General features: G+C 40.3%; 2 protein-coding genes across 50 annotated transcripts in view; one reads left to right on the top strand and one right to left on the bottom strand.

Moving 5' to 3' along the window:
- The window catches only part of TTN (titin), a 282,014-nt gene that overhangs the window by 52,897 nt on the left and 203,178 nt on the right, over positions 1–25,939 (bottom strand). For all 41 annotated transcript variants that reach the window (XM_067741398.1, XM_067741403.1, XM_067741365.1 and 38 more), the window contains 40 exons: positions 25,631–25,939; positions 25,352–25,542; positions 24,526–24,955; positions 22,905–23,213; positions 22,623–22,771; positions 22,504–22,536; positions 22,280–22,409; positions 21,891–22,190; positions 21,480–21,797; positions 20,055–20,351; positions 19,645–19,944; positions 19,245–19,559; positions 19,002–19,150; positions 17,725–17,875; positions 17,354–17,635; positions 15,720–16,022; positions 14,728–15,030; positions 14,355–14,636; positions 13,957–14,256; positions 13,561–13,863; positions 13,157–13,465; positions 12,762–13,043; positions 12,340–12,639; positions 11,961–12,254; positions 8,904–11,870; positions 8,260–8,580; positions 7,877–8,161; positions 7,480–7,779; positions 6,880–7,182; positions 6,175–6,450; positions 5,772–6,071; positions 5,377–5,679; positions 4,899–5,198; positions 4,126–4,413; positions 3,465–3,761; positions 2,639–2,941; positions 2,232–2,537; positions 827–1,114; positions 441–731; positions 63–350 (listed from right to left, as the gene is read on the bottom strand). In XM_067741398.1, coding sequence (XP_067597499.1) covers positions 63–350; positions 441–731; positions 827–1,114; positions 2,232–2,537; positions 2,639–2,941; positions 3,465–3,761; positions 4,126–4,413; positions 4,899–5,198; positions 5,377–5,679; positions 5,772–6,071; positions 6,175–6,450; positions 6,880–7,182; positions 7,480–7,779; positions 7,877–8,161; positions 8,260–8,580; positions 8,904–11,870; positions 11,961–12,254; positions 12,340–12,639; positions 12,762–13,043; positions 13,157–13,465; positions 13,561–13,863; positions 13,957–14,256; positions 14,355–14,636; positions 14,728–15,030; positions 15,720–16,022; positions 17,354–17,635; positions 17,725–17,875; positions 19,002–19,150; positions 19,245–19,559; positions 19,645–19,944; positions 20,055–20,351; positions 21,480–21,797; positions 21,891–22,190; positions 22,280–22,409; positions 22,504–22,536; positions 22,623–22,771; positions 22,905–23,213; positions 24,526–24,955; positions 25,352–25,542; positions 25,631–25,939 — 13,755 coding nt within the window. The remainder of the gene's footprint in view (positions 1–62; positions 351–440; positions 732–826; positions 1,115–2,231; positions 2,538–2,638; positions 2,942–3,464; positions 3,762–4,125; positions 4,414–4,898; positions 5,199–5,376; positions 5,680–5,771; positions 6,072–6,174; positions 6,451–6,879; positions 7,183–7,479; positions 7,780–7,876; positions 8,162–8,259; positions 8,581–8,903; positions 11,871–11,960; positions 12,255–12,339; positions 12,640–12,761; positions 13,044–13,156; positions 13,466–13,560; positions 13,864–13,956; positions 14,257–14,354; positions 14,637–14,727; positions 15,031–15,719; positions 16,023–17,353; positions 17,636–17,724; positions 17,876–19,001; positions 19,151–19,244; positions 19,560–19,644; positions 19,945–20,054; positions 20,352–21,479; positions 21,798–21,890; positions 22,191–22,279; positions 22,410–22,503; positions 22,537–22,622; positions 22,772–22,904; positions 23,214–24,525; positions 24,956–25,351; positions 25,543–25,630) is intronic.
- Positions 1–25,939, top strand: part of PLEKHA3 (pleckstrin homology domain containing A3) — a 138,381-nt gene that overhangs the window by 102,302 nt on the left and 10,140 nt on the right. Inside the window, exons 9-13 of one of the 9 annotated variants that reach the window (XR_010944360.1) lie at positions 225–395; positions 17,524–19,169; positions 20,095–20,251; positions 21,059–21,208; positions 25,372–25,691. The exons of 1 other annotated variant lie outside the window; for it this stretch is intronic. The gene's annotated coding sequence lies outside the window, so the exon portion shown is untranslated. Of the gene's footprint in view, positions 1–224; positions 396–6,356; positions 6,457–7,149; positions 7,209–17,523; positions 19,170–20,094; positions 20,252–21,058; positions 21,209–25,371; positions 25,692–25,939 lie in introns of those variants that run through there. 7 more of the 9 variants (XR_010944359.1, XR_010944362.1, XR_010944361.1 and 4 more) reach the window with 7 other exon arrangements.

The following is a 25,939-nucleotide window of genomic DNA, read 5'->3' as shown; positions in this document are numbered from 1 at the left end:
TAGGGCTCAAGAGGGCACTTTTGATGACAAAGGGAAAATGGAGATGATGGCTGAAGGCTTACCGACATCATCCTTTGCCACAACAGTGATTTCACTTGGGGTCCCTTCTCCGTTTTCATTCTCGGCACTCACTCTGAAGGTGTATTCCTCCCCTTCGGTCAAATCTTTCATGGAATACTGTAAGTTTAGTGATTTCATGACTCGTTGCCACTTATTTTCTTCAGTCAGGATATCAACGACATATCCGATAATTCGACTCCCACCATCGCTGCGAGGCTTTTTCCAGCCTATGCTGCAAGATGACTTGGTCACAGACGTCACTTTAAGGTCCACAACTGGTCCAGGGGTTTCTAAAGCAAAGGAGAAACGATAAGTCTAAGCCCTGGATAACCAAGGTAAGATGTCACTCAAAATGACGGGATGGTAGCTTATTTGCTCACCGGAAGCTTTCACGGCATCACGTGTTTCACCGGGATCACCAATGCCGTACTCATTTTCCGCAAACACCCTGAAGAAGTAGGATTTTCCTTCCTCCAAGTTAGAAACTCTGAAGCTTGTTTTGGAGCACTCCGTTGTCACGGTGGACCAGGACTTCCTCTCTGCGTCACGCTTTTCTACCACATAGTTTATGATGGGGCTTCCGCCATCAACAATGGGAGGATCCCAGGTAACATAAGCAGAATCTTTGGATATTTCTTTGACAGTCACATTGACGGGTGGCCCAGGAGTATCTGAATAAATCGTGGGTAGATAAGAAATGAATATGTAAAAAATACATAGACTACATTTTAAGCATATATATGATTGTTTTTTCAAGTGGACTTACCAAGCACTTTCACTACAATGGTATATTCTTTTGTACCACAGCTGTTCTTCAGAGTCAAGATATATTTTCCTGCATCATATTTGTTCACATTTTCACAGCGCAAGAAAGTGTCAAAGTCAGTTGACTTTATGTCCAGTCCAGTCCTTTCTCTTAGATTGACATTTGGTTTAGACCAAGTTATCTTGGGAGGTGGACGTCCTTTTACTGGTACATACAGTCTCATTGTAACTCCAGCACGTAATATGAGTGTTTTCCTCAAATCAGCATCAAGTTCTCCCTCAGGTGGAACTGTTTAATGTTGGAGTAAAGACAGAGTAATAATGGTCAAATGTATTTCCAAGAACTGGCCTGATCACTCCTAAAATATGTTTCTTTCCATAACTGATCTCTAGTTCTTTAGAAAATCCTTAATATAATCCTCAAAACTTTTGCCAACTATTTTTAAAAATTAATTAATTAATTTATTGGCTACTTTGGGTCTTCGTTGCTGCGTGCAGGCTTTCTCTAGTTGTGGTGAGTGGGGGCTGCTCTTTGTTGTGGAGCACAGGCTCTAGGCACACGGGCTCAGTAGTTGTGGCTCGTGGGCTCTAGAGCGCAGGCTCAGTAGTTGTGGCGCACCAGCTTAGTTGCTCCGCGGCATGTGGGATCTTCCCCGACCAGGACTCGAACCCGTGTCCCCTGCACTGGCAGGCAGATTCTTAACCACTGCGCCACCAGGGAAGTCCCGTTGCCAACGATTTTAATATTCTGTAGCAATTATTGATCTTTCTATTTTCCAATATCCTATAGGCCGACCCAAGTTTTCCCTGGAGGATCTGCATCTCATCTCATGAACCTTATATACTCTTAAACTCTCTGTATATTAAAAGTAGATGATTGGTTTTTGGCTTTCTTCCAGTGAAGGCACTCCGCTATATACTCTTCACTTCATTGTAGGAAGAAAAGTACACAGAAGGTGAAGTATAATACCAAGTAATTCAAAGTAAAAGGAGCACTGGTTAGGGAGAATAAGTGAATAGAAGAAATGGTGAGAAGAGAAATTAAGATGATGGAGAGCTTACCATTATATACTTATGGAGAGGGGTAGATTAGAAGAGAAAATAAAAACCTAAGAATGATAAATAGCTCACTACTTAGTTTTAAAAAATCTTTTTATTCTCAGAATAAAATTCCTATATTCTGTATTCTTTTGAAGACATGAAATTCTCATACTTGCATTCCATTGAGCTTATTATACAATACCATAAAGTACCAACCCAGCTCTCCTAAAATGTATTGATACTTGTAGAGTTACCAACCCTAAAAATTCTTATAAATAACTAAATCTACATAAGGGAGTCCCATACTCCCTCTTACAATATGACTGATGAGAAGAGTTCTGTATGTTTTTCCTGGTAATACTTACTTAAAATGTCCTTGGGACAGTGTTTATCTGGCACATCGCTGGGGTCACTATATCCTATCTTATTAACGGCATACACGCGGAACTGATATTCTGTGTTTTCCATTAGGCCGGTAACCTCAAAGCGGGTTTTCTGTAGCTTCTGTGGTAAATTGCACCTCACCCAGTTATCAGAATCAGCTCGTTTTACTTCAACAAGGTAACCAATGATAGGGCTACCACCGTCATAGGCTGGCTTGCCCCAAGATAGACTCACAGAGCTATGGGTTGTATCATATACTTTGGGAAAAGCTGGTGGACCAGGAGGATCTGAGGATAAATAATAATAGAAAATTTTCATTAAAACCTCATTCCCAGTTGTTGAATGTTGATTATAACACAGGATATTGGACACTCTCATGAAAACTTACACAGAGGATCTTGGGCATAAGCAGCTTTGGATACGTCACTGGGTTTGCCTGGTCCAGCCTTATTTATAGCTGTAACTCGGAACTCATATTCCGTGCCTTCTTGGAGACCTGTTGCTTTTATCGTTCTTTCTATAACGGGTTTTCTGTTGACCTTAGTCCAGTTAATTGCCTGGGTTTCCCGCTTTTCAACCAAATAGCCAGTGATGGGGGAGCCGCCATCATCTGCTGGTGGTTTCCAGCTTACTGTCATGTGATCTTTGGTTATGTTGCTAATAACAGGAGGATCACAGCGTCCGGGTGGGTCTGCAGAGATTGATTGACAAGTTAATGTCCCAGTCTAAAAGGTAATATTTAAAAAGTAAAATGAGTTATTTGTAGTGAGGTGGATGGACCTTGAGTCTGTCATACGGAGTGAAGTCAGAAAGAAAAAAACAAATACCGTATGCTAACACATATATATGGAATCTTTAAAAAAAAAAATCGTTCTGAAGAATGTAGGGGCAGGACAGGAATAAAGACACAGACCTAGAGAATGGACTTGAGGATACGGGGACAGGTAAGAGTAAGCTGGGACGAAGTGAGAGTGGCATGGACATATATACCCTACCAAATGTAAAATAGATAGCTAGTGGGAAGCAGCCACATAGCACAGGGAGATCAGCTCGGTGCTCTGTGACCACCTAGAGGGGTGGGATAGGGAGCGGGGGAGGGAGACCCAAAAGGGAGGGGATATGGGGATATATGTATACGTATAGCTTGTAAAGCAATTATACTCCAATAAAGATGTTTAAAAAAAAAGAGAAAAACCTCAGGAAAATGTTCTTACCATATGGGTTTTTAGCAGTTGCTGGTTCAGTTAAGATCGGGTCGCCCACTCCGTATTTATTTTCAGCACAAATTCGGAACTGATACTCATGGCCTTCTATCAGTTTCTCCACGCTGCAGCTGGTGATGGGCACAGTGGCAGAGACTTGTGCCCAGTTGGGTCTGCTCGTTTCACGTTTGTCAACAACATAGTTGGTGATTTCTGAGCCCCCATCTTCAAGAGGAGGTTCCCAAGAAAGCATTGCACGATCTGAATACATTTTGTTGACTTTAACAGATGCTGGAGGACCTGGTTTATCTGAAAGGATAAGAAAGAAAAGTGAAGTCTTTCACTTGCACATGTGAAATAGGGAATGAGTAGAGTGGAGGTCTGGAGACCTGGGCTGCAGCCTTTATGTTGTCATTAACTTCCTATACGACCTTGGAAGTGACTTAATTTTTCCGAATATTAATTTCCTCATATCTAAAATTATGTAACTGGAATATGTGATCTCTAGTGGTCTTTTCGGCTGTAAAACGCTCTTTTTCTCTGATGAGGATAATTCCGCGATGATGAAAGATACATCGAGATAGGTATCTTTTCTCACATATTATTTTGTAAATTCTATGACATCACATTAACCAAAGGGAAACATGAGATTCTAGCGAAGTGCTTTAGTTACCTAACACTTTGAGCTTGATGGTGGCTGATTTGGAGCCACTTGCATTTTCGGCAGTGATGGTGTAGTCCCCTGAGTCTTTCCGACTCACGCTGAACAGCTCCAGGGTACACAGGCTCCGCTGCATGGCCATCTTGATGCCTTCTGATGCTTTCAGCGGCGTGCCGTCCTTCTTCCAAGAGACTGTGGGCATTGGTTTACCAAAAACAGTAGCATCCAGGCAAACATTAGTTCCGGCTTTCACAGTGAGCAAAGATTTCATAGCCACACTCAGGTCTATCCTGGGAGGAACTGGAAAGAAATAAGATAAAAGGATTTAATATATGCAAAGCTATATTATATAATTCTTACTGATAAAAGTCGGAAATCCATACGCTGTCTTTTTCAAGGTGGGATTTTTTTAAAGTAACATTATTCATTATAAAAGAAATGCCGAAATTTGATAACGCTGAAAGTATAAAGAAAAAAGTGAAGATCGCCCATCATTCCAGCATCCTTAAAGCTTCACTCTTATCATTTTGGTGCATTTCTTTGGCACCTTCTTGTGCCTGTGCCTGTGTATGGTTAAAATTATGCGGTCCACACAGTTTTGTATCCTGTTTTTTAATTTAGCATATTATTAAGATTCTCCATAATCATTTTTTAGTGTCTGTATACAAAGTACCTATCATTTTACTTGTCCTTATTTCCATAGGTGTAGATTTAGTTTTTTATTAGGAGAAATATACATTATGAGTGCCGTCCACCTTTGCCTGTAATGTTCAACAGAATCTTACCATTTTCTGCCATGATAGTCACTGGATCAGAAGGTTCAGAAGGCTGGCTAATGTTTACCGCAGTCTTGGCAATTGCTCTAAATTGATACTGAGCATTCTCTTCTAGGCCAGTAGCTGTGTACTCTTCCTGGGGAATCTGGTGAGGTGAAGTATTACACCGTACCCACTTATCACCAGGAAGTTTGCAAGCTTCTACGAAATAGCCAGCAATTTTGCTGCCTCCATCATGTTTTGGACGGGCCCAGATGAGGGACACAGTACTCTTGGAAACATCAATAACTTCAGGCTTTCCAGGAGGATCTAAAACCAAAAGAGATATTCTCAGCATTGATCTTAACAGCAGAAATTTTAAACTCTGTGTTTCACAGTGTCACCCAGAACATATTCCTGAATGGAAATAGTAACCTTCAGAGACTCCAAGATTTAAATGTGTCCTCATAATACTTTAAAAAAAAAAATTACTCAAAAAGTTACTCACCAACTGGCGTTCTCGCAGTTACATATTCAGTTGGTTTGCTGGGTGGGCTGGGTCCAGCTTTATTTAGGGCATAGATTCTGAATGAATACTCAAGGCCTTCTACCAGGCCAGGACAGGGATATTCAGTTGACCGGACAGGGGAATCGTTAGCTTTCACCCAGAGCAAACTGTTTCTTTCTTTGCGTTCAATCAGGTAGCCGGTAATGGGGCTCCCTCCATCGCTGTCTGGTCTATCCCACGCCACGAATATGCAGTCTTTGTTGACTTTAGTGACTCGTGCATTCTTGGGTTCACTGGGAACATCTGGAGATGAAGTTCAGGGAAATATCAGTTTCTAGCCTAAGTAACAGACTAGAAAGAAAACACAATTTTTTTTCTTCCTGAAAGAAACATACCAAATGGGAACTTAGCCAGCATCTTTGGAGATGTGAGAGGCTCTGAAATGCCAAATCGATTCTCAGCACGGACCCGGAAGATATACTCTTGGCCTGGGATCAGTTTTCCAACCCTGCAGGAAGTTTTTGTCACTGAAGCTAGCGCTGTCACCCAGTCACCCCTGCTCACGTCACACTTCTCCACTATGTAATTGGTGACGTTACTGCCTCCGTCCTCCAGGGGGATGTGCCATGACAGGGAGCAGGCATCGGCATCTATGTCAGAAATGTCAAACGGAGGCTGAGGGGGTCCAGGAACGTCTGCATGAACCGAGAGGAAAGAAATGTAAGAATAGGGATTTGACTGTAAAATATGTTTCTGATACTCATATTTGGATGGCCATTTGTCTAACACGTAACCTACCCATGACGATAACTTTGATTTTCTGAGTGTCTGTCCCAGAACTGTTTTCTGCAGTGAGGCTATAGTAACCGCTGTCTTTCCTAGCAACATCTTTTATGATCAGAACTGAAGAATTGTCTGCTTTATGTACTGCCAGGTGGCTGGATGTGACAACTTCATCTTCTCCTTTTTTCCATTTACAGATCGGATGAGGCTTTCCATACACATGGGCTTCAATTCGGAGTTTCTTCCCAGCTTTGATAATAATTTGCTCTGGCATAAGGATCTTGGGTGGCACTAAAAGTAAGATGAAGATACGTTAATTTGGCAGGGAGGTTAAATTTCCTCTGGTGGGGAACTATACTAGTGCTTTTCAAATTGTGGATTGAAACCCATTAGTGGATTCAAATTAATGTTTGCATTACTGCTGATACTTTTTAAAGAGCATGGGATCGAAACGAATTGAGAATATCTGAGGCCAGCATACATGATAAGAATGGGTGTTGCTTTAAGAAACTTTTTCTAAGTCATATATATGTACGTGTGTCCTGTGTCATGATTTAAGGTGTATTTACTACCTGTTGTGGGTCCAGGTGTTTCCAAACCACTGTTCTCTACTATATTTCAAGTACTTCTGGAACTAGCTTCTTCAGGGATAAACATCTACATGTCGAAAGAAAATCCTCATAAACTTTTATCGCATGGAAAACGACTCTGACTACTTACACAGCTGTGTTTTGGCTTCATACACTCCCTCAGCTTCTCTTGGCAAACTGACTCCAACAGCATTTCTGGCCGCTACCCTAAATTTGTATTTCTTTCCTTCCTTGAGGCCGGTGACGACAAGGCTGAGGTCTTTCACCACCGAGTACTCTGTCCAGTGACCTGCAGGCAGCTCTTCGTCTCTGTAACTAACGATGTAGCCGTCGACCTTGGCACCTCCATCGCGCAGGGGAGGTAACCAGGCTAACGCAGCGCTGTTCTTTGTCATTTCAGTAACTTCTAGTTTCCTGGGGGGATCCGGCTCACCTAGAAGAAAAAATCACCCAGGTAACCTAATCCATCCCTTTGGAAATACGCATAAATGTTTTCGTATGCCACTTGCTTCAGAGTATATGGAAACTATGGTTCGGGATGTTGAAAGTAAAAAGGACACGGATGAGTCAGATCAAAAAAGTCTTCAGTGAGTGAGTTAGATATTTATTTGTACTGTTTAGGTTTCTACAAGTGAAGGCCCTTTCATTAGTGGAGTAAAATGTTTCGGTATCTTGATTTTGCTGAGGTCGGGGACTGGAGTTAAAAGGAGGGAGAAAGGATGTAACTTACTTAGAGGATCTGTTGCGAGCACTGGTTTGGGGATGTCTGTTGGGACGCCGGAGCCATACTCATTGACAGCAGTTACTCTGAAGAAATACTCAGTCCCAGGGACAAGATTGCTGACGTGGAAGCTCGTTTTCTTGACTTCTGGGGTGACTGTCGACCACGTCTTTCTATCTGCCTCACGTTTCTGCACAATGTAATGTGTCACTTGGCTCCCACCATCGTTCTCGGGAGGGGCCCAGGAAATGTGGCATGATGTTTTAGTGACATCCGAAACTTTTAAATCAGACACAGGTCCAGGAGTATCTGTGAAGGACGACAAAATCATATATACGAGTCCCCTCAGCCTCCTTATTAACTAAGGCATTTTTGAAGGGGAGGAAGACGCTTGTTTATAACCCACCTAATACTCTGACATTCACGAACACGGCCTTTTCTCCAGCCAGGTTCACAAGCGTCAGGGAGTATTTTCCTGAGTCATCACGGGTAGAATTGGGGATGACAAGGAAGGCCATAGTATCAACCAGATCAACTTGTCCCTTTCTGACCACGTTATCAATACCCACTTTTCGCCAAGTGACCTTAGGGGCTGGTCGCCCTCTCACTATGGCAAATAGTCGAATAGGGCATCCTGCTCTCACTGTGACCAGTTTTCTCATGCTGGCGTCCAAATCAATCTCTGGAGGTTCTGCAAATGACACAAAAGCCGTCAGTTGACTTCAGAATGTGGGGAAATCATGTGAGAAGTGAAACATGAATGAATCAAGTGATAACATAGGGCCTCACCTAGGATTTCTTTAGGTTTAATAGCGTCCTTTAGTTCTGCAGGGCGCCCAATGCCAACTTGGTTTTGGGCACAAACCCTGAACTCATATTCCTGGTTTTCATCCAAGCTGGTCACGGTGAATTCCATGCGAACGAGCTGCGCTGCAGCACTACACCTTTTCCAGCCTTCATCAGGTGATGTATCTGGTCTCTTTGGTCTCATTTCCACAACATATCCAATGATTGGTGCGCCACCGTCGTACACCGGTTTTCCCCACCCAAGAGTTATGGAACTTTTGGTTGTATCAACCACTTTGAGATTGGTCGGTGGACCAGGTGGTTCTGAAAGTAAATTATATAAGAATAAATTTACACATGGTTAACAACTACTAGTGTTACGTTAATGAGTAATTCTATATAGTCCATCCTTAATTAACCACAGATAGTACATTCAATTTCTCAATGACTCAGTCCTCCTTATTTTCCTTCATAAAATTAGAATCTACCATTGTTTGTACATTTTAGGCGATTTGGTAAAAGATCTATTTGGAAAACTACTGGCTAAGATTAAAGTTTTGATGCTGTGGATTTAACTTATTTGTCTAATACCTCTGTGCCTGAGATCAAGAGTTGGTGTAATACCAGAAAAAGCAAGAACATCATACCTATGGGGTCTTTTGCCACCACTGGCCTTGATGGCAAGCTTGGTTCTCCAATTCCAACTTCATTTTCTGCCTTGACACGGAACTGATATTCATGTCCTGGGAGGAGATTCTGTACTTTCAAACGTCTCTCAGGGATCGCACTCTTGTTGACAGGGACCCATCGTATTGAGTGTTTTTCCTTTTTCTCCAAATAGTATCCTGTGATGGACTTTCCACCATCATATTCAGGTGGCGTCCAAACCACAGTCATCTCTTCTTTGCTTACTTTAGTGACTTCTGGGGGGTCAGGGCGACCAGGTCTATCATATTTGGTTTTTGCAATGACTGGTTTACTTTCTGTTGGAGGCCCTGTGCCTATTTTATTTTCTGCACGGACTCTGAAAATATATTCATTCCCTTCTATGAGACGTGTTACTGTAGTACCAGGTGTTAAGATAGCAGCAGAAAAGGTAGACCAAACCATTCTCTTGCTCTCACATTTTTCTAAAATATAATTTTGGATTTCACAGCCACCATCATCCTCTGGTGGATCCCAGCGAAGAGAACACCTATCACTACACACGTCAAAAATTTTCAGATTTCTTACAGGCCCAGGCTTATCTAAAACATTGACAGTGGCAAAGGCCACAAAACTGCCAGCTATGTTAGTTGCTGTAATTACATATTTACCACCATCACTTCGCTTTGCTTTAGTAAGAGAAAATTTAGATGAATCACCACTGGTAGCAATGTTGACCCTTGGTGATCTTGTTAAGTCTGTCGCATCTTTGTCCTTCGTCCATGAAACTTCTGGAAATGGTTTGCCTCTAACACCTGCCTCAAGTCGAATGGTGTCCCCTGCTTTGACAGTTAGCACACCACTTAATTTCAGATCAAGTACTGGTTTCTGCAGGTCTTCCTTTACAACAACTTCCTCTGTCTTCACCCAGTCACTTTCCCCACCTTCATTCTTCGTTTGCACTCTGAACTCATAAATCTGGTTTTCAACACATTTGTCAACCATGTAGTGGGTTTCTTTAATGCCTCCTTTATGTACTCTTTCCCAGTCATCAGAGCCCTTCAGCTTCCTTTCAACATGATATGATAGATTTGGGCTACCACCATCATAAGCAGGCCGCCTCCATTTTAGGTAGACAAATGTCTTTCCTTTATCTGCAATATGAAGGTTTTCAGGCTCACCTGGTCTATCAATAGGGTTAATAGCCAGAATTGGAGTTTTTGTTTCAGTGGTTGGCCCAACACCTACTTTATTTTCTGCACAAACTCGGAAATAGTATTCATGGTTGGCTAAAAGGTTGGCCTTGATTAATCGCTTAGTGACATCTGAAGCAACAATTGACCAGCCTTTCTGGTTTGGTTTGCGATATTCCACTATGAAGTTTGTTATTTCTGAGCCACCGTTATCTAGAGGGTTTTCCCAAGAAATTGTACAGTTCTCTTTGGTTACGTTGCTGATCTTTAAATTCTGGCAAGGTCCAGGTCTGTCAAGGACATTAACGATAGCAGAACCTTGGGCATGTCCACTGCTGTTCTTAGCTGAGATGATATACTTGCCGTGATCAGCTCTAACAGCTTCTTTAATTTGCAACTCAGCACGAGGTAGATCGTGAATTAGGTCAACCCGCTTTTCTCGGGCCAATACTTTGCCTTCCTTGGACCAAGTTATGTCTGGTTGAGGTCTGCCTTTGACCCGAGCAAGAATGCGGATAGTTTGGCCCACCCTAACGGTAATAACATCACGACAGGTAACATCAAGTTCTACTTCTGGAGGATGAAGGATGTCCTTTGCAATCACAGATTCTGCTAGCTCTCTTGGCTCTCCCTCTCCCACAATATTAGCTGCCTTTATTCGGAATCTGTACTCATTTCCTTCAATTAGTCCAGGTACCCTAAAGGCACATTGCCTAATGAGTTCATCTTTATTAATCCTGCTCCACTGTGTTGCTCCAGCTTTCTGACATTCCACTACATAGCCCAGAATGGGGCTACCACCATCACTGAGAGGCTTTGTCCACACCAGGTCAGCTGTTTCTCTGGTCTTGTCTTTCAGCTTAGGATTAATAGGTGGTCCAGGTGGTTTGATGGGCCGGCAAGCTTTTATTGGATCAGAACTTGGGGACGGATTGCTTAGTCCTGCAAGATTCTCAGCAAAAGCTCTAAACTCATATGTATTTCCCTCATAGAGTCCAGTCACTCTAAACTTCATGTCCACTAGAGGTGTTTTGTTGACCCTCATCCATTTGCCTGTTACTTCTCGACGTTCCACATAGTAACCAGTTATTGGACTGCCACCATCAGATTTTGGCAGAGTCCAAGACACTGTTGCAGCATTTTCAGTAATGTCAGTAACTACTGGTTTACCGGGAGGAGATGGAGGACTAAACTTATGTTTAGCAACAGTAGGTATGGAGTCAAGGGGAGGGCCAACACCAATCTTATTCTCTGCTTTCACTCGGAAGACATATTCACAGCCCTTCTGCAGATGTGGGACTTTCAGCTTTGTCTTACTGCTTCCTGAAGAGACAACACCCCATGTGTCTTTCTTTGTGTCTTTTTTCTCAACAATGTAATTTATCACAGGGCTTCCTCCATCATCCTTAGGTGGCTGCCATGAGATAGTCATATGTTCAGGGGTAACTTCCAGAATATTAATAGGGCCTGTTGGTGGACCAGGAACATCAAGAACAGTAAGATGTACAGCCACTGTTTTGGCGCCAGCTGCATTGGAAACTGTGATCTGATGTTCCCCAGTGTCTCTCCTTAAGCAGTTCTTAATGGTGAGTACTGATGAGAAGTTGTCAGTTTCAACGGTATAGTGTTCATCTGTTTTAATCTCATTCCCATCGGTTGTCCACTTTGCAGTAGGAACAGGTACACCTCTTATAATGGCAGGGAATCTGACTGTAGTTCCAGCTTTTACCACAAGGCCTTCAATTAATTTCACATCCAGCTCCACAGATGGAGGCACTGGAAAGGAAACATGAGGAAATTAGATTTTGATTTTCACAATATGAATAATTTTAAAAAGAAAGAAAATAATTCCAATCTAAAAATTACCTAGTTTTTCTTGACATTCTATTGGGATAGTTGTGTCAGGAAGACCAAGACCCACAATGTTTTCAGCTTTTACACGGAATCTATAGGTCTTTCCTTGTTGTAGTCCGGTAACAACACACTCTAAGTTTGTCACAGTCTTGAACTTAATCCAGTCTTGGGTGCCCTCTTCTTGATATTCCACCAAATATCCAGTGATTGGAGAGCCACCATCACGATCTGGCTTATTCCAAACAAGGGAGACTTCAGTCTTGTCAACATCTACATGGTGTAGGTTCTTGGGTGGCCCTGGAGGATCTTTTAAGAAGAAGAAGTTATGATGAATAAACAATATTCTCAAAACAGTAAAACAGTACTTTTGTATCCAAAGAGAGCAACTTACGTAGGGGATCCAGAGCCTTGATGGGTTTAGATGTTTCTATAAAAGGACCACGTCCATACTGGTTCTCAGCAGCTACTCGGAAGAGATACTGATTGCCTTCAGTAAGATGTTTAGCAAAGTGGCTCTTTTTCTTTGATGTAGTTGAAAGAGGTGACCACTGGACACTGGCAACATCTCTCCTCTCAACCACATAATTTGTAATGACAGAACCACCATCATCCAGTGGTTCCTTCCAAGTAAGGTAACAAGAATCTTTCCTAACTTCACTGATTTCCAGATCTCTAGGTGGCCCAGGCTTATCTGAAAAGTGTTAAGTAATGCAGTTATATAAGTGATTTAATCCAGATAAGAACTCAAAATGTATTTAGAGTTACTTTTATATGCTATTGCATTAAGTACATCACAAGTACTAAAATTCTTACCTAATACAAGTACTTTTACTGAGACAGTTTTTGAACCAGCTAGATTCTCCACTGTTAAGGAATAAATTCCACCATCTTCGTGGGCAGCATTACAGATTTCAAGCTTGCTACCAACTGGAGTAACATCAATTCTTGCTTTAGTTGGAGCCTCTCTGTCTTCTTTTTTCCAAGTTACTTTTGGGAACGGCACTCCTTTGATGATGGCACTAAGTCTTAGGGTATCACCAACCCTTATGTGTTGTTCTCTTGCCATGTTGGCATCAAGAATCAACTCAGGGGGTTCTAGAATAAAGAGAACAGTACTTACAGATTTGTTTTGTTAATATATTTTACACTTAAGCATAGACAATGAAACCTGTCTTCCTTGCAAAGGCAGCTGAGAACATTATACTCACCGAATCTGTCTTTTACTAGCACTGGCTCGGGAACATGAGCTGGATCTGATTCACTGGCTACGTTGACTGCTCTTACTCTGAACTTATAGGATTGACCATCCCGAAGACCAGTGACTTTATAGTTAGTTTCAGGACATGACTCAGGAGTGTGATTGGCTCTTTTCCATTCTTCATCTCCAACTTTCTGGTATTCAACAATATAACCCAGAATCTTGCTCCCACCATCATGACGTGGTGGCTGCCAGGTTAGATCAACTGAATTATGTGTTGTACCTATTGCTTCAGGATTAATAGGTGGACTTGGTTTCCCTACATAATAAAAGAGAAAACCAAAAAGGAGTTAGAATATAGCTGAAAACAAAGTTGGATAAAATGAAAGCTGAAAGAATGCTTTAGTACTATACCAATTGGATCTTTAGCAAAGACTGGTTTGGATGGTGGGCTTGGGTCTCCAATACCAATTTGGTTTTCTGCAGAAACCCGGAATTCATACTGACACCCTTCTAGAAGATCAGGAACCGTAAACTTAGTGTATGGATGGATAGGCTCTTTGGTAACTCTAGCCCATCGTTTAGACATCGTTTCTCTCTTTTCCAGGATGTAGTTTGTGATGGGCTTTCCGCCATCATTTGGCTTGTTCCAGGTGACTAATGCAGAGTCTTTGGTAACTTCTGTAACAACTGGCTGGTCAGGTGCATCAGGAACCCCTATAACAAACATTAGCAAAATATGTTAGAAATTTAATTCTTCCCGTTAACAATATCAAACATTGAATCACTGAAAAGAAATATGATGCATACTGAAACGATCTTTGGTTTTCATTGAATCAGACACCAGAGGATCACTTATTCCATACAGATTTTCAGCACGTATCTGGAAAATATAATCTTTTCCTTCAAGCAGTTTAGAAACTTTGCATGTTGTTTTAGCACTTGCAGATGTCACAGGCATCCAAACGTCTTTGCCCACTTCCTTCTTCTCAATAATATAATTAGTAATTTCACTGCCTCCGTCATCTAAAGGTGGCTTCCAAGAGATAACCATGTAATCTTTGGTCACCTCATCAAAAACAACTGGTCCTACCGGTGGTCCAGGACGGTCTGAGGAAAAAAAAAAAAAAATCACACCACAAAATGTTATTTCCACTTCTGCTTTGGAAAGAACAGAATGTCTCTAATTCTTGCTAAATAATACTTACCAACGACATTAACTTGACAGAAACCTTTCCTGGAGCCTGTACTGTTCTCCACAACCACACAGTATTTGCCAGAATCTGAACGCTTGGCCTTGAGCTTCTCTAGAGCAAGTGTTGTTGGCGAGGTCTTTATATGAGTGCAGTCATCTTCTAGCACATCAACTTCATCTTTGAACCAAGTAACCTTAGGCTTTGGTTTGCCTGAGTAACGGCCAGTGAGGGCAAAAGCTTCACCAACTCGAATCGTGAGTTTATCTCTGAAGTCGAGGTCAAGCGTTGGAGGAGCTGAAACGTATAAAGGAAAGTCAGTTTGATGTCTTAAGGTAAACCTATAAGTGTACACGTTTTCAAAGTGTAAGCTGCATTTGACACATACCTAGCTCATCCTTGCAAGCGATTGGCTTGGTGCAAAATGATGGTTTGCCTTGTCCAACAATATTGATGGCACTGACACGGTACTCATAGGTATCGCCTTCTTTTAAGCCTTTCACACTGTACTTCCTGCTAAGCAAGTTGTCATTTGTAACTTTGTGGAACTTCTCAGTTCCAATGAGACGGCTTTCTAGGACATAGTTGATAATTTCGGATCCGCCATCATACTTAGGGGGATTCCAAGTCAGAGAAACAGAATCTTTAGTAACTTCTTTGACTTCTAGGTCTTCAGGACGCTCTGGTACAGCTGCAAGTGTGGAATGACAGTGAGACGAATGTCATGTTAAGAATGTAATAGAAAATGTAGTAAATAATGCTTTTTGAGGATTGCGTTTAAACATTAACCTATTCGTTTTGATAAGTAACAAAAGAAATCTCAACATAAAATGAGTAGAGCTGAAAGGCACTCAATACAATCTAATTTCCAGATGAGGAAATAGAGGTTCATTGAGGCCAAATAATTCAGCAAAGTCCCCCAGAGTTGGTAGTTTTAATGTTTTTTAATTTATTTTAAAAAATGTTTTGGCCGCGCCACACAGCCTGTGGGATCTTAGTTCCCTAAGCAGGGATCGAACCCGCCCGCCACCCCACCACACTGGAAGTTCGGAGTCCTAACCACTGGACTGCCAGGGAAGTCCCCAGAGTTGGTAGTTTTAGAGTTAGGAAAATACTTCATGTTCATGCCATTAAGTTGGAAATTAAAAAAAGAATCCATGTAGTATTACATGGGAGGATTTGAAGAATCATATATATTCCCAAAATCTCTTTCATAGTCACGTTCAAATACTACCAACATCAGAGACTACGTATTTACCTAACGAATGCTTGCCAAATGAATGAAATGCTTGGCATTTGTGTACCTACTTTGTCACTATAGTCTTTTATTAAATGAGTGAAAAAGTAATTAAAGATGAAATTGTTTTAAATTGTACTTACTTATTGGATCTCTTATGACAAGCGCATCTGTTGTCTCAACAAACGGGCCCATGCCAATACTATTTTCAGCTGCAATTCGGAAAAAGTAGGCTTTTCCTTGAATGAGACCCTGGACGGTGGCATTTTGTCGGGTAGCTGTGTATGTCACTGGGGTCCATGCTCTGCGGTCATCTTCCCGCTTTTCAATGACATAATTGGTGACTGGAGAGCCTCCATCATCTTCTGGAGAAAACCATGTCAGTTTGCAGGAGTCGTTGGTTAGGTTGTGAGACAGGAATGGTGTTCCAACAGGACCTGGCACATCTGGAAATAAGAGGAAAAGGTTTTCAGTTGTTTGACATCAATGGACTACTGGGCTCAATATTTGTTACCCTCTGTTTTTAAAAGGGAGACAAAAATGTTGTTATGAAAAGAGTGAGATTTTGTGTTTATTAATTGATTTGGTTTGTTTTCTTCTTTCCTTGTGTCTATATTCAACCATATTTTAAAATGAAGTAGGTTTACAGTAGTTACTGGTTGCCCCTGCTTTAGTAGAAACTGAAGGAACAGTTTTATACATATCTATATCTATATCTATATATACACACACACACACATACATACACACACACACACACATTTTTTTTTTTGGTAATTTGTGAGTCAGGTAAGAGGGCAGTGTTGGGAGGAAAATGCACAGAGGGAGACAGGAGAGGGGTGAAGAGAGGCATGACTACTTTTTGTGTCCAGTTTACTCTCCACAGGGGAAAGGGGGAGAGAATTTTTTTCTGTGTGACCAGTGAATCTGAGCAGCACAGGAGACCCCAAATCTCAGAATGACCTTTGAGAGGTTTGGAATTTAACCTGGAAGTACACCAGTTCTTAAAGTAATAGCCATTGGACAGAAGACTGTTTAGGAGTTTGAAACAACCTAGAAACTTGAAGGACCATTGCTCAATGAGATCTTTTTCCGCATGCCATTTTCACTAATGAAAGCAAAACATGTTTTCATAATATTATGTTCAATAGAGAACTGGTTATTTTCACATAAAAACTGTGTGTTTGGAGTATGGTTGTGCCTAGAGATGTGCTGAGAGAGAGATCTGAGTGGGAGGGCTTCACTTTCTGAGCAAATCACTGGAGTAGAGCAGCCAGTGAGAGGCATGAACAAGCCTCGTAGAGTTCAACTCGATATTCAGTGACAAGAAATGCAATATTGATAACCAAATATGATGCTTCTCTTCAATTAGAATACTGACACCTTCAAAGGGACTTTTGTCTTATTATGATAACTGATAGGTCCTATGATGTGAAAACGGTCAACCTTAGCAAATTGTTAAACATTCATGGACATTTTCAGGAAAGCTGCTTTTATGAAAACTATATAATAACATAGTAAATGCTTATGGTGGCATATTATATAAAAAGGCAGCACATAAGACTTTATATAGGAGTACAGCCATATAAAATATGGATAGGATGAAAAAAGGAGGAAATTTAAAAAAATGCTAATAGTGGTCAATGGGATTGTGGGTGATTTTTCTTATTTTCCAAAATATTTGTAATGTAGTTTTTTTAAAAACTAATATAGCTTTATTGTAGATGAAATAAAGTGTTATTTTTTAAAGACGCATGGACGAATTGAAAGTTGTTACCTAATACATCAACGATAATTGTCTTCTTTCTTTCCCCCCCTGCATTTTTGGCAAGAAGAGCGTAGATGCCTTGGTGGCTCCTCTGGCAATTCTTGATGACCATGGATGAGCTAATGGCTGTGGTCTCAATGGTGGCCTCTTGGGGTAAAGCTTTTTCATTCATACTCCAGGTAACGGTTGGAGGAGGCTTGCCAGATACATAGGCGATGATCCGAATCACCCCTCCAGCATGGACCACAATTCTGTCTCTGACGCTGGCATCTAACTGAAGGTCAGGTAATACTGGAAAACAATTGAAAATAACAAATGTGCTTTTCATTTCCAATCCAAAATGCAAATATTGACAAAATAATAGAAATATTAGTAAGTACCAATCCTGTCCTTCATTTCAATGGCATCTGTGACTTCTCCAGGTTCTCCGATGCCGGCAATGTTGACTGCTCTAACTCTAAATTTGTAGAATGCTCCTTCTTTTAATCCTGTTACAACAAGTTTTGTTCCTCTCACTTCTTTTTCTTTAGCCTAGGGAAAAATCACAAGCATTTTATAATTAGAATACAGGAGTCCTTTCTTATCCGTGGTTTTGTTTTCTGTGTTCATTTACTTGAAGTCAACGGAAACCTAAAAGTATTAAATGGAAAACAATTCCACAAATAAACAATTCATCAGTTTTAAATTGCGTTCCATTCTGAGTAACGTAATGAAATCTTGGACCATCCTGCTCCATCCCTGCCCGGGAAGTGAACTATCCCTTCCATCATATTCACGCTGTATATGCTACCTGCCCATTAATAAAGAAAAAACATAGTATATATATAGAGAGCTCGGTACTATCCGTGGTTTCAGGCATCCACTGGGGTCTTGGAATATATCCCTTGGGAATTGCGGGGGGGGGGGGGGGGACTACTGTAGTTTTTTGTTTTAATAGCTTTCCAAAGCATAGCAACAGCATATTTACTCTCTTTGGGAAAATTGTTGCCAGTTTAGGTTCTAGGGATCAGATATTACAGGTAAATACTGAATGGAAGGAATTATGTTTTAAAATATTGTCAAGTGATTGAAAAAAAACCGTACTGTTTACTTGTTCCATCCTTTTTTATATATATATCTATGTATATTTTATTATATAATTTGATAAAATAGGTTCTGTTTTTGAATTTTATTTTATTATACAGCAGGTTCTCATTAGTTATCTATTTTATACATGTATATACATGTCAATCCCAATCTCCCATACATGTTAGTGTATACATGTCAATCCCAATCTCCCAGTTCATCCCACCACCCCCACCCCACCCCCGGCCACTTGCTTTCCTCCCTTGGTGTCCATTCGTTTGTTTTCTACATCTGTGTCTCTATTTCTACCTTGCAAACTGGTTCATCTGTACCATTTTTGTAGATTCCACATATATGCATCACTTATTCCATCTTTTCAGGCTTTATAGCCAAAAGATAAGTTAACAATAACATGACTTAACTTTTGATTAGGTTTTTTGACCTAAGAGATGTTTGGATTATCAGTTAAATTATATGTTATTTTTCTGATTTCTTAATAAAAAAATACAGATAGGAGTTAATGGGATTGAGAATAACTACTAAGTGTTCAGTTTATTCATAGTACATTTCCATAATGCCAAGTGTTAGCTACCTTTTCCCATTCTTCTTTTCCTTCTTCTTTATATTCAACGATGTATCCCGTTATTTTGGATCCACCATCTTTTAGTGGGGGAGACCACTCCAAATCCGCAGATGATTTAGTCCAGTCTGTGACTTTGGGAAATGGAGGTCCAGGAGGGGCTGGAAAGAACCAGTATGCGTTAGTATTCTTGACTTTTCCATGGCACTCTTTGGCGGGGGGGGGGGGGGGGGGAAGAATGGTTTTAAGGCTTACCAGTGGGATCTCTAGCAGTCACTGGGTCTGATGGCAGACTTGCTGGACCCACACCAGCAGCATTGATTGCGTATACCCGGAATTGATAATCAGAACCTTCAATAAGACCAGTCACTTTATAAGAAACACCCAAAGTCATGACTTTGATAGGATCTCGGTTAACTCTCTTCCATCTCTTTGAAGTGGTGTCTTTCATTTCTAGCCAGTATCCTGTAACAGGAGAGCCTCCATCGTATTCTGGCTCTTCCCAGTTGACAGTCATGTAGTTTCGAGTCACACTGCTAACTGTTGGTTTATCTGGTGCTCCAGGGACAGCTGTGACAAAAATCACAGTGATTTATAAGAAATTTTGAAAAACACAAATAAGAATGACTTTGAATGTGAAACATGTCCTACTTACAGAAGAGGTTTCTTGCTGTTTCTGGTTCACTGTCAAGAGGTTCCCCAATGCCATATTTATTCTGGGCCATGATTCGGAATACATATTCATGGTCTTCTAGCAATTTTGGAATTGTGTATGTGCACTCTTTAGGTTCGCTGGAGACATGCACCCATGTCTTCCTGTTAGCTTCTCTTTTCTCAATTACGTAGTTTGTAATCTTAGACCCACCATCATCTTTAGGTGGAAGCCAAGATAGTGTCATTTGATCTGCTGAAATAGATTCGAACTTTATTGGTCCCACTGGAGGGCCAGGGCGACCTAAAATGGTTTAAAAAAAGAAAACTTTATTAGGACAATGATCTTAAAGACAGATATTACATTTATGGACAGAAAACTATGTAGTTTTAATAAAACAATGTAATCTTTACCAAGGACATTCAGCCTCATTTCCTTTGATGCTGTTCCCAGATTATTCGCAGCTGTGATGGTATATAAGCCAGTGTCACTCCTGCGAGACTGTGGAATCACTAGAGTGCAGGTATCATCCACCACCAGTTTGTTGACATGGGTGTCGTAGACAACAGGTTCTTTGTTATCAGGCTTCCTTGGAGGAGCTTTAAACCAGGTTAGTGTCGGGAATGGCACACCTTTAATTTTGGCCACGATGCTAACATCAGTTCCTTCTTCAACCTCCATGAATTCTTTTAGCTCAATTGAAGGTGGGCCTAGATTATTTAAAAAAAAAAAACGTTGTCATTAGGAACATAAAAAAAACACTAAAGCATCGAAAGTAGAATTCACAGTGATGATAAAGTTATTTGATCTACTATAAGCAGGCTTTATAGCCCTACCTGACATAAAGAACAGATCTGTCTTCAGCTAATTTACACCAGTTTAGGGAACAGGCATATGTGGTCCTCATCCTTTATTGATCTACATGTGGCTATGTATCACCTACTGTCTCTCTCTTACCTGGCATCATTATGATTGTAGATACTGAAAAAGGGCAGAGAGAAGTGAAACTATAGTATCTTAGACTTGGGAGTTCTTTCATGATATTCCCTAATATTTATGCAGAGTTAATGAGGGGACCTACTTTGTTCGTTCTGAGATGAATTCCCCTTTTAAGAAATATAACTAACTGCTAATAGAGGCAAAGCAATTTTCCATTTTTCATGAATTTAGTGTAAGAATATGCACAGGGAGTAGTGACTACAGCTTTCCTATATTTAGAAGAGAGAACTAACAAATACACAGCAGTAATGATGGTAACAATAACGAGAGGAAGAATTATTACCATATTTGTGTGGATATTTTATCTCTTAAAGTAGATATATCTTTTTCTCAAATAGAGAAAATCATGTAGTTTTAATAAAACCACGTAACCTTTGCCAAGGACATTCAGTCTCATTTCCTTTGATGCTGTTCCCAGATTATTCATGGCTGTGATGGTATATAAGTTTCTAGTTAAGAAAAAGAAACTCGATTGTGAAGATAAATGGGTCTCAGCAGTTGCTAAGCAAATAATTGGTTACTTTCTGCCCTTTTTGAGGAGCATGCAGAGGAACTGTTTTAATTTCTGGTAAGTAAAACAGCCTGCCATGGAGAAAAATTCGAGTAAGGAAATTCCAAACAGTATCTCCTTTCAGTAAGGGAAAGGTAATATATATGGAAATATGATAATTCTGTGCAAGTTGAGGGCATGAGTGATTGGGTAATGGGCCCACGTCCAGACTGAACCCGTGGTAGCTTCTGACGTACAGAGACATCTCTTTATTTTGGACTGTTCTTGAGTATCTAGGAAGGCATTCACGAAGAGGACATTCTCTGATAGATAACCCATTGGTACTTACATGTCTGGTCTTTGACAGTCACGGGGCCAACAGTGGCTGAAGGTTTGCTGACTCCTGCGGCATTGACAGCTTTGACTCTGAATTCATATTCCCCACCCTCTACCAGGTCTTCCACCGTAAACTCCAGTTCTTCCACATCGCGCTTATTGCACTGTTTCCATGCTTCTTTCTTTGTCCCAGTAGGATCCCACGCAAGACACTCAACAATATAGTGGGTGACTGGGGAGCCCCCATCATTCTTTGGGGGTTTCCATGACAGATGTACTGTGTTCTTTGTTATGAGGCCAATCTTGAGTTTAATAGGGGGATCAGGAGGATCTTTAAAAATAGTTAAAGAAAGTATTAATCATTATTTATAACAATACATTTCAAGTTTAGGAAGCTACTTTAATCTTAGACTTAAAAACTTACATATTGGATCTCTGGCAGTGGTCCTCTGAATGGTTTCCACGGGAGCACCAATACCAAAACGGTTTTGTGCCCGCACGCGGAAGAAGTATTGCTGTTCAGAGATGAGGTCAGGAACTACAAATGAAGTGCTTCCACAGTTTGGATTGACTTTAGTCCAAGCTTTTCCATCAATAGTCCTCTTCTCGATAACATAGCCTTTGATCCTGTCTCCTCCATCATCATCCGGCATCTTCCATGTAAGCCTGCAACTACCCCTTGTGATGTCACTGACTTTCAGATCTTTGGGTGGCCCTGGTACATCTGTTGGATGCAAATCCCAATATAAACAGTGGTGCCCTGTTTAAAATAATTTGTTCTTATTCCATAATAACTTTTAAAGTCTTTCTTACCCATGACTTTAACTCTGCAATTTGCAGTCTTTTGTCCTGCTTTGTTCTTGGCTGTGATGCTGTATTTGCCTGAATGAGATCGTTTACATTCCGGAATAATAATTACGGATGAGTTTCCAGCAGTCTCCAGCTGTACAAAGAAAATAGCAGTCACACACTGAATGAAATCATAGTAGTATTGAAGTCAGTCCGATTCTGAATCATTTCAGTTTTTTGTTTTTTACCTGTGCATCTTCAGGTATGTCATGAACCCCATCCTATTAGAAAAGAAGATAGTCAGTTATAGTGTAAATATTCCTTAGAGTGAGTCAATGGGAGATGCAGAGAATTATAATTTTCTTACCTTCATTGCCTTCTTTGCCTTTCCATCAAATTCCCAAGATGATTTTGGTGTTGGGCGTCCCTTGATGACAGCAGGAATCCTAATCTGTGTGCCAGCTTGACAAATCAGACAGTCTTGTGCTCCAATGTCAATGAAAATTTCTGGTACCTCTGTAATACCATGGATAATATAACAGGATTTAGCACAGCTTTTTCAAAAACGTAATTGAGATGTCTTCAACAAATGAATCAGTTTCATGATAAGATCAAAAGATGAATACATAAATGGATTAAGGACTAGTACCTTGAATATCAGTGGCAGGGATCTCTCCAGTTGTATCACTTGGTTCAGATTCACCAGCTTCATTGACAGCTTTCACTCGGAATCTGTACTTCCTGAGCTCTTTCAAATTCGGCACCACACATTCACAGGTAGTTAGAAGTTTGTCTGGTTCGTTTACGCTTTTCCAGTCAGTAGTACCTTCTTCTTGCATTTCTACAATGTATCCTTTGATCGGACTGCCACCATCTTTGGCTGGAGGTTTCCACGCTAGTGAGATGCTTGACTTTGTTTTATCTTTGACCTCTGGGCGAGAAGGTGGCCCAGGTGGATCTAATAAAAAAATAAATTAAAAAAAGTCAGATTTTGAAGCTGGTGGGATGATAGATTTATATACTATAAGAATGTTTTACTATACCTGACCATATCTTATTTTTAATCTATTAAAATATTAAAATAGGAATGCCAAAGGAATAAATTACCTTCTAGAGAAGAGAAATATAAGAAAATCTATCTTCATTTAGCATTAATGCTGAAACAAAGAAAGCAAACAACTAACTGGGAGTAGAAAGATTACTGACTAGCTCTAGATAGAGAAATATTCTATTTACACACAATTGGTGAAAAGCTATTTTACTTTTGAGGTCCCTTTGAAGAGATTCTGCAATATTCTCTACTAAAAGCTTATTTTAATTTAACCTACCATAAAATTAAGATTAAAAAATGATTTCATCATTAGCTGGTAAACCTTTGAACACAAACTAATCTTAAGCCCTTTACTGTAGCCGTTGACCCTGTCCCTAATCGGGTGACAACCCATCACATTTCTGACAGTGCTTTACGATTACGGAAATTCTTTTACTCCATTCATCTTTTTAACCATAGCTCTTTCCTCTCCAGTGCCTAGGACAGCTCTTTGCACATAGCATATGTTTACTAACAGCTTGCAGGATGAATGACTAATTCATTTTTTATATATGCTCTGTATAGAACTTAGATTATTTTAAGTCTTTTGAACAAACAGCTGAATTTTTTTTCCCACAGAAAATCCATTTATATAGCAAATGAAATTAATCATTAAAGTCATGGTATTTTAATTTTTGAACCGATCTGCTCATAGATCTTTCAGAATTGTTTTTTTCTTTTATTTGACCTCACAGACTGTGCTTGAAGATCTTATATCTTTATTCAATATATACTATTGAAAATTTAACAACCTTTTGCTTTTGTTGAACTCCTACTGGAGGGTCTGACTGTTTAGTGAGGGAGATAATTTCCACAGTAGCTAATTAATGAGAGAGAGGTTTATTTAAGGTATGGGAGCAGAGAGGAGCTTATAGTCCAGGGTCTTTATTATTGTGATTCCTCATACAATACTAGATTTAATCTAAGTGTTTAAACACTGTATGAGTTTTTGTATGTATGTGTATGCATATACATGTATATGTACATATTAGATATGTGTGCATAGTGTGTATATGTATACACACATACATATATACTTCTGATAGTCTATATAAGTATGAAACTTTTTATTTTAATAAGTGAAATAATTTGGCATAGAAATATACAAGAACTTTAAGAGCAGAGCTATCCATTTAGTGGCTTTGCCCTTGATAAATTCCAGAAATGGAAGCATACTTACATATGGGATCTCCTGCAACAGCTAGGTCTGATGGTTCACTGGGAGAGCCAACTCCTGCAGCATTTATTGCCATCGCTCTGAACTGGTATTTAACACCTTCAATCAAACGGGGAACATTAAATTCCACGCCTTTCAATCCCACTTTGGTTATCGGTGCTCGGCTAACACGTGACCAGTAGGCACCTCCCTCTTCTCTCTTCTCCAGCCAGTAGCCAGTAATTGGAGAGCCACCGTTGTCCAGAGGAGGAGTCCAGCTCACTAGCATCGACCCTTTGGTGCGCTCCAAAACTACTGGCTTTCCCGGAGGTCCAGGAGTGCGATAAGGATCTTGAATGACCACTTTATCTGATTTGCATTCATCGCTGGTTCCATATTTATTCACTGCCCTAACTCGGAACTCATACTGACCATTGGGGATAAGTTTCCAGATCTAGAAATCAGATGAACAATAATTTCTTAAAAACAATATACTTACATTGATTTTCACTTGTTTTAAAATTCCAGTTATTTTGGTAGGGAAGACTGTAAAAAGAAATACTTCTATAAACTCAGTTATCTGAGTTTCTGCACTCAAACATGGAGAAAGTCTTTTAAAATGAGAATGTGTAAATTTATTGCACCTAATAGTGGCTCTCTCAAGTAAAAGAGGATCTGTATATCAAAGTATTTACTAAGTGGCTTTATGTGCAAGATGCTAAAAACTATACTTAAGCTTTTTGTGTGTGGTTTTGAGTTTAATCATTAAATTCCAAGGTCATGCTAGAATGATGTTAATTCAGAGTTATGTCCTTTAAGTGTGCATAAGAAAATACTTAGAAGAGTTTACCCCATATCTCCTCTCTACAGCAGTGTTGGTGACTTCTTCCCATTCAGCTTTCTTCCTGCTTGCATCGCGTTTGTCAATGACATAATGGGTGATTTCACCCCCACCATTGTCTAGAGGGGCATCCCACGTTAAGTGGCAAGATTCAGCTTTAATGTCAACAACAGCAAGATTTCTTGGTGGGGACGGACGATCTGAAAAGGAACCAAAGGAGGAGATTGAGAAGCAAATTCTTAAACAGACACTGGATTTCTTTTTTTTATAAGAAAGCGTGTCACTTACCGTATACTTCAACATGGACATTTCGGAACACTGAGCCAAGGCGATTAGAAGCAGTCACCGTGTAAGTGCCTTTGTCCTCCCGGGTTGCTTTGGGAATGCTAAGCTCAGTCTTTGCCTCACTTCGGGATACTTCTTCCTTGGTTATCTTAAGTGCATCGGTGGGTTTTTCAATCACAGTTTCATTCTTGGACCACTCAATTTTAGGCATTGGAAGGCCTGTCACATCTGCAGGGATGTTAACAGGCTCTCCCGCCTTAACTTTGATGGTGTCTCCTCGAACAGACAGGCGCAACTTAATAGTTGGAGGCA

This window comes from Pseudorca crassidens, chromosome 6 (assembly GCF_039906515.1).
Source record: "Pseudorca crassidens isolate mPseCra1 chromosome 6, mPseCra1.hap1, whole genome shotgun sequence".
Taxonomy (NCBI): domain Eukaryota; kingdom Metazoa; phylum Chordata; class Mammalia; order Artiodactyla; family Delphinidae; genus Pseudorca; species Pseudorca crassidens.
This window is presented reverse-complemented; position numbering and strand designations above follow the sequence as displayed.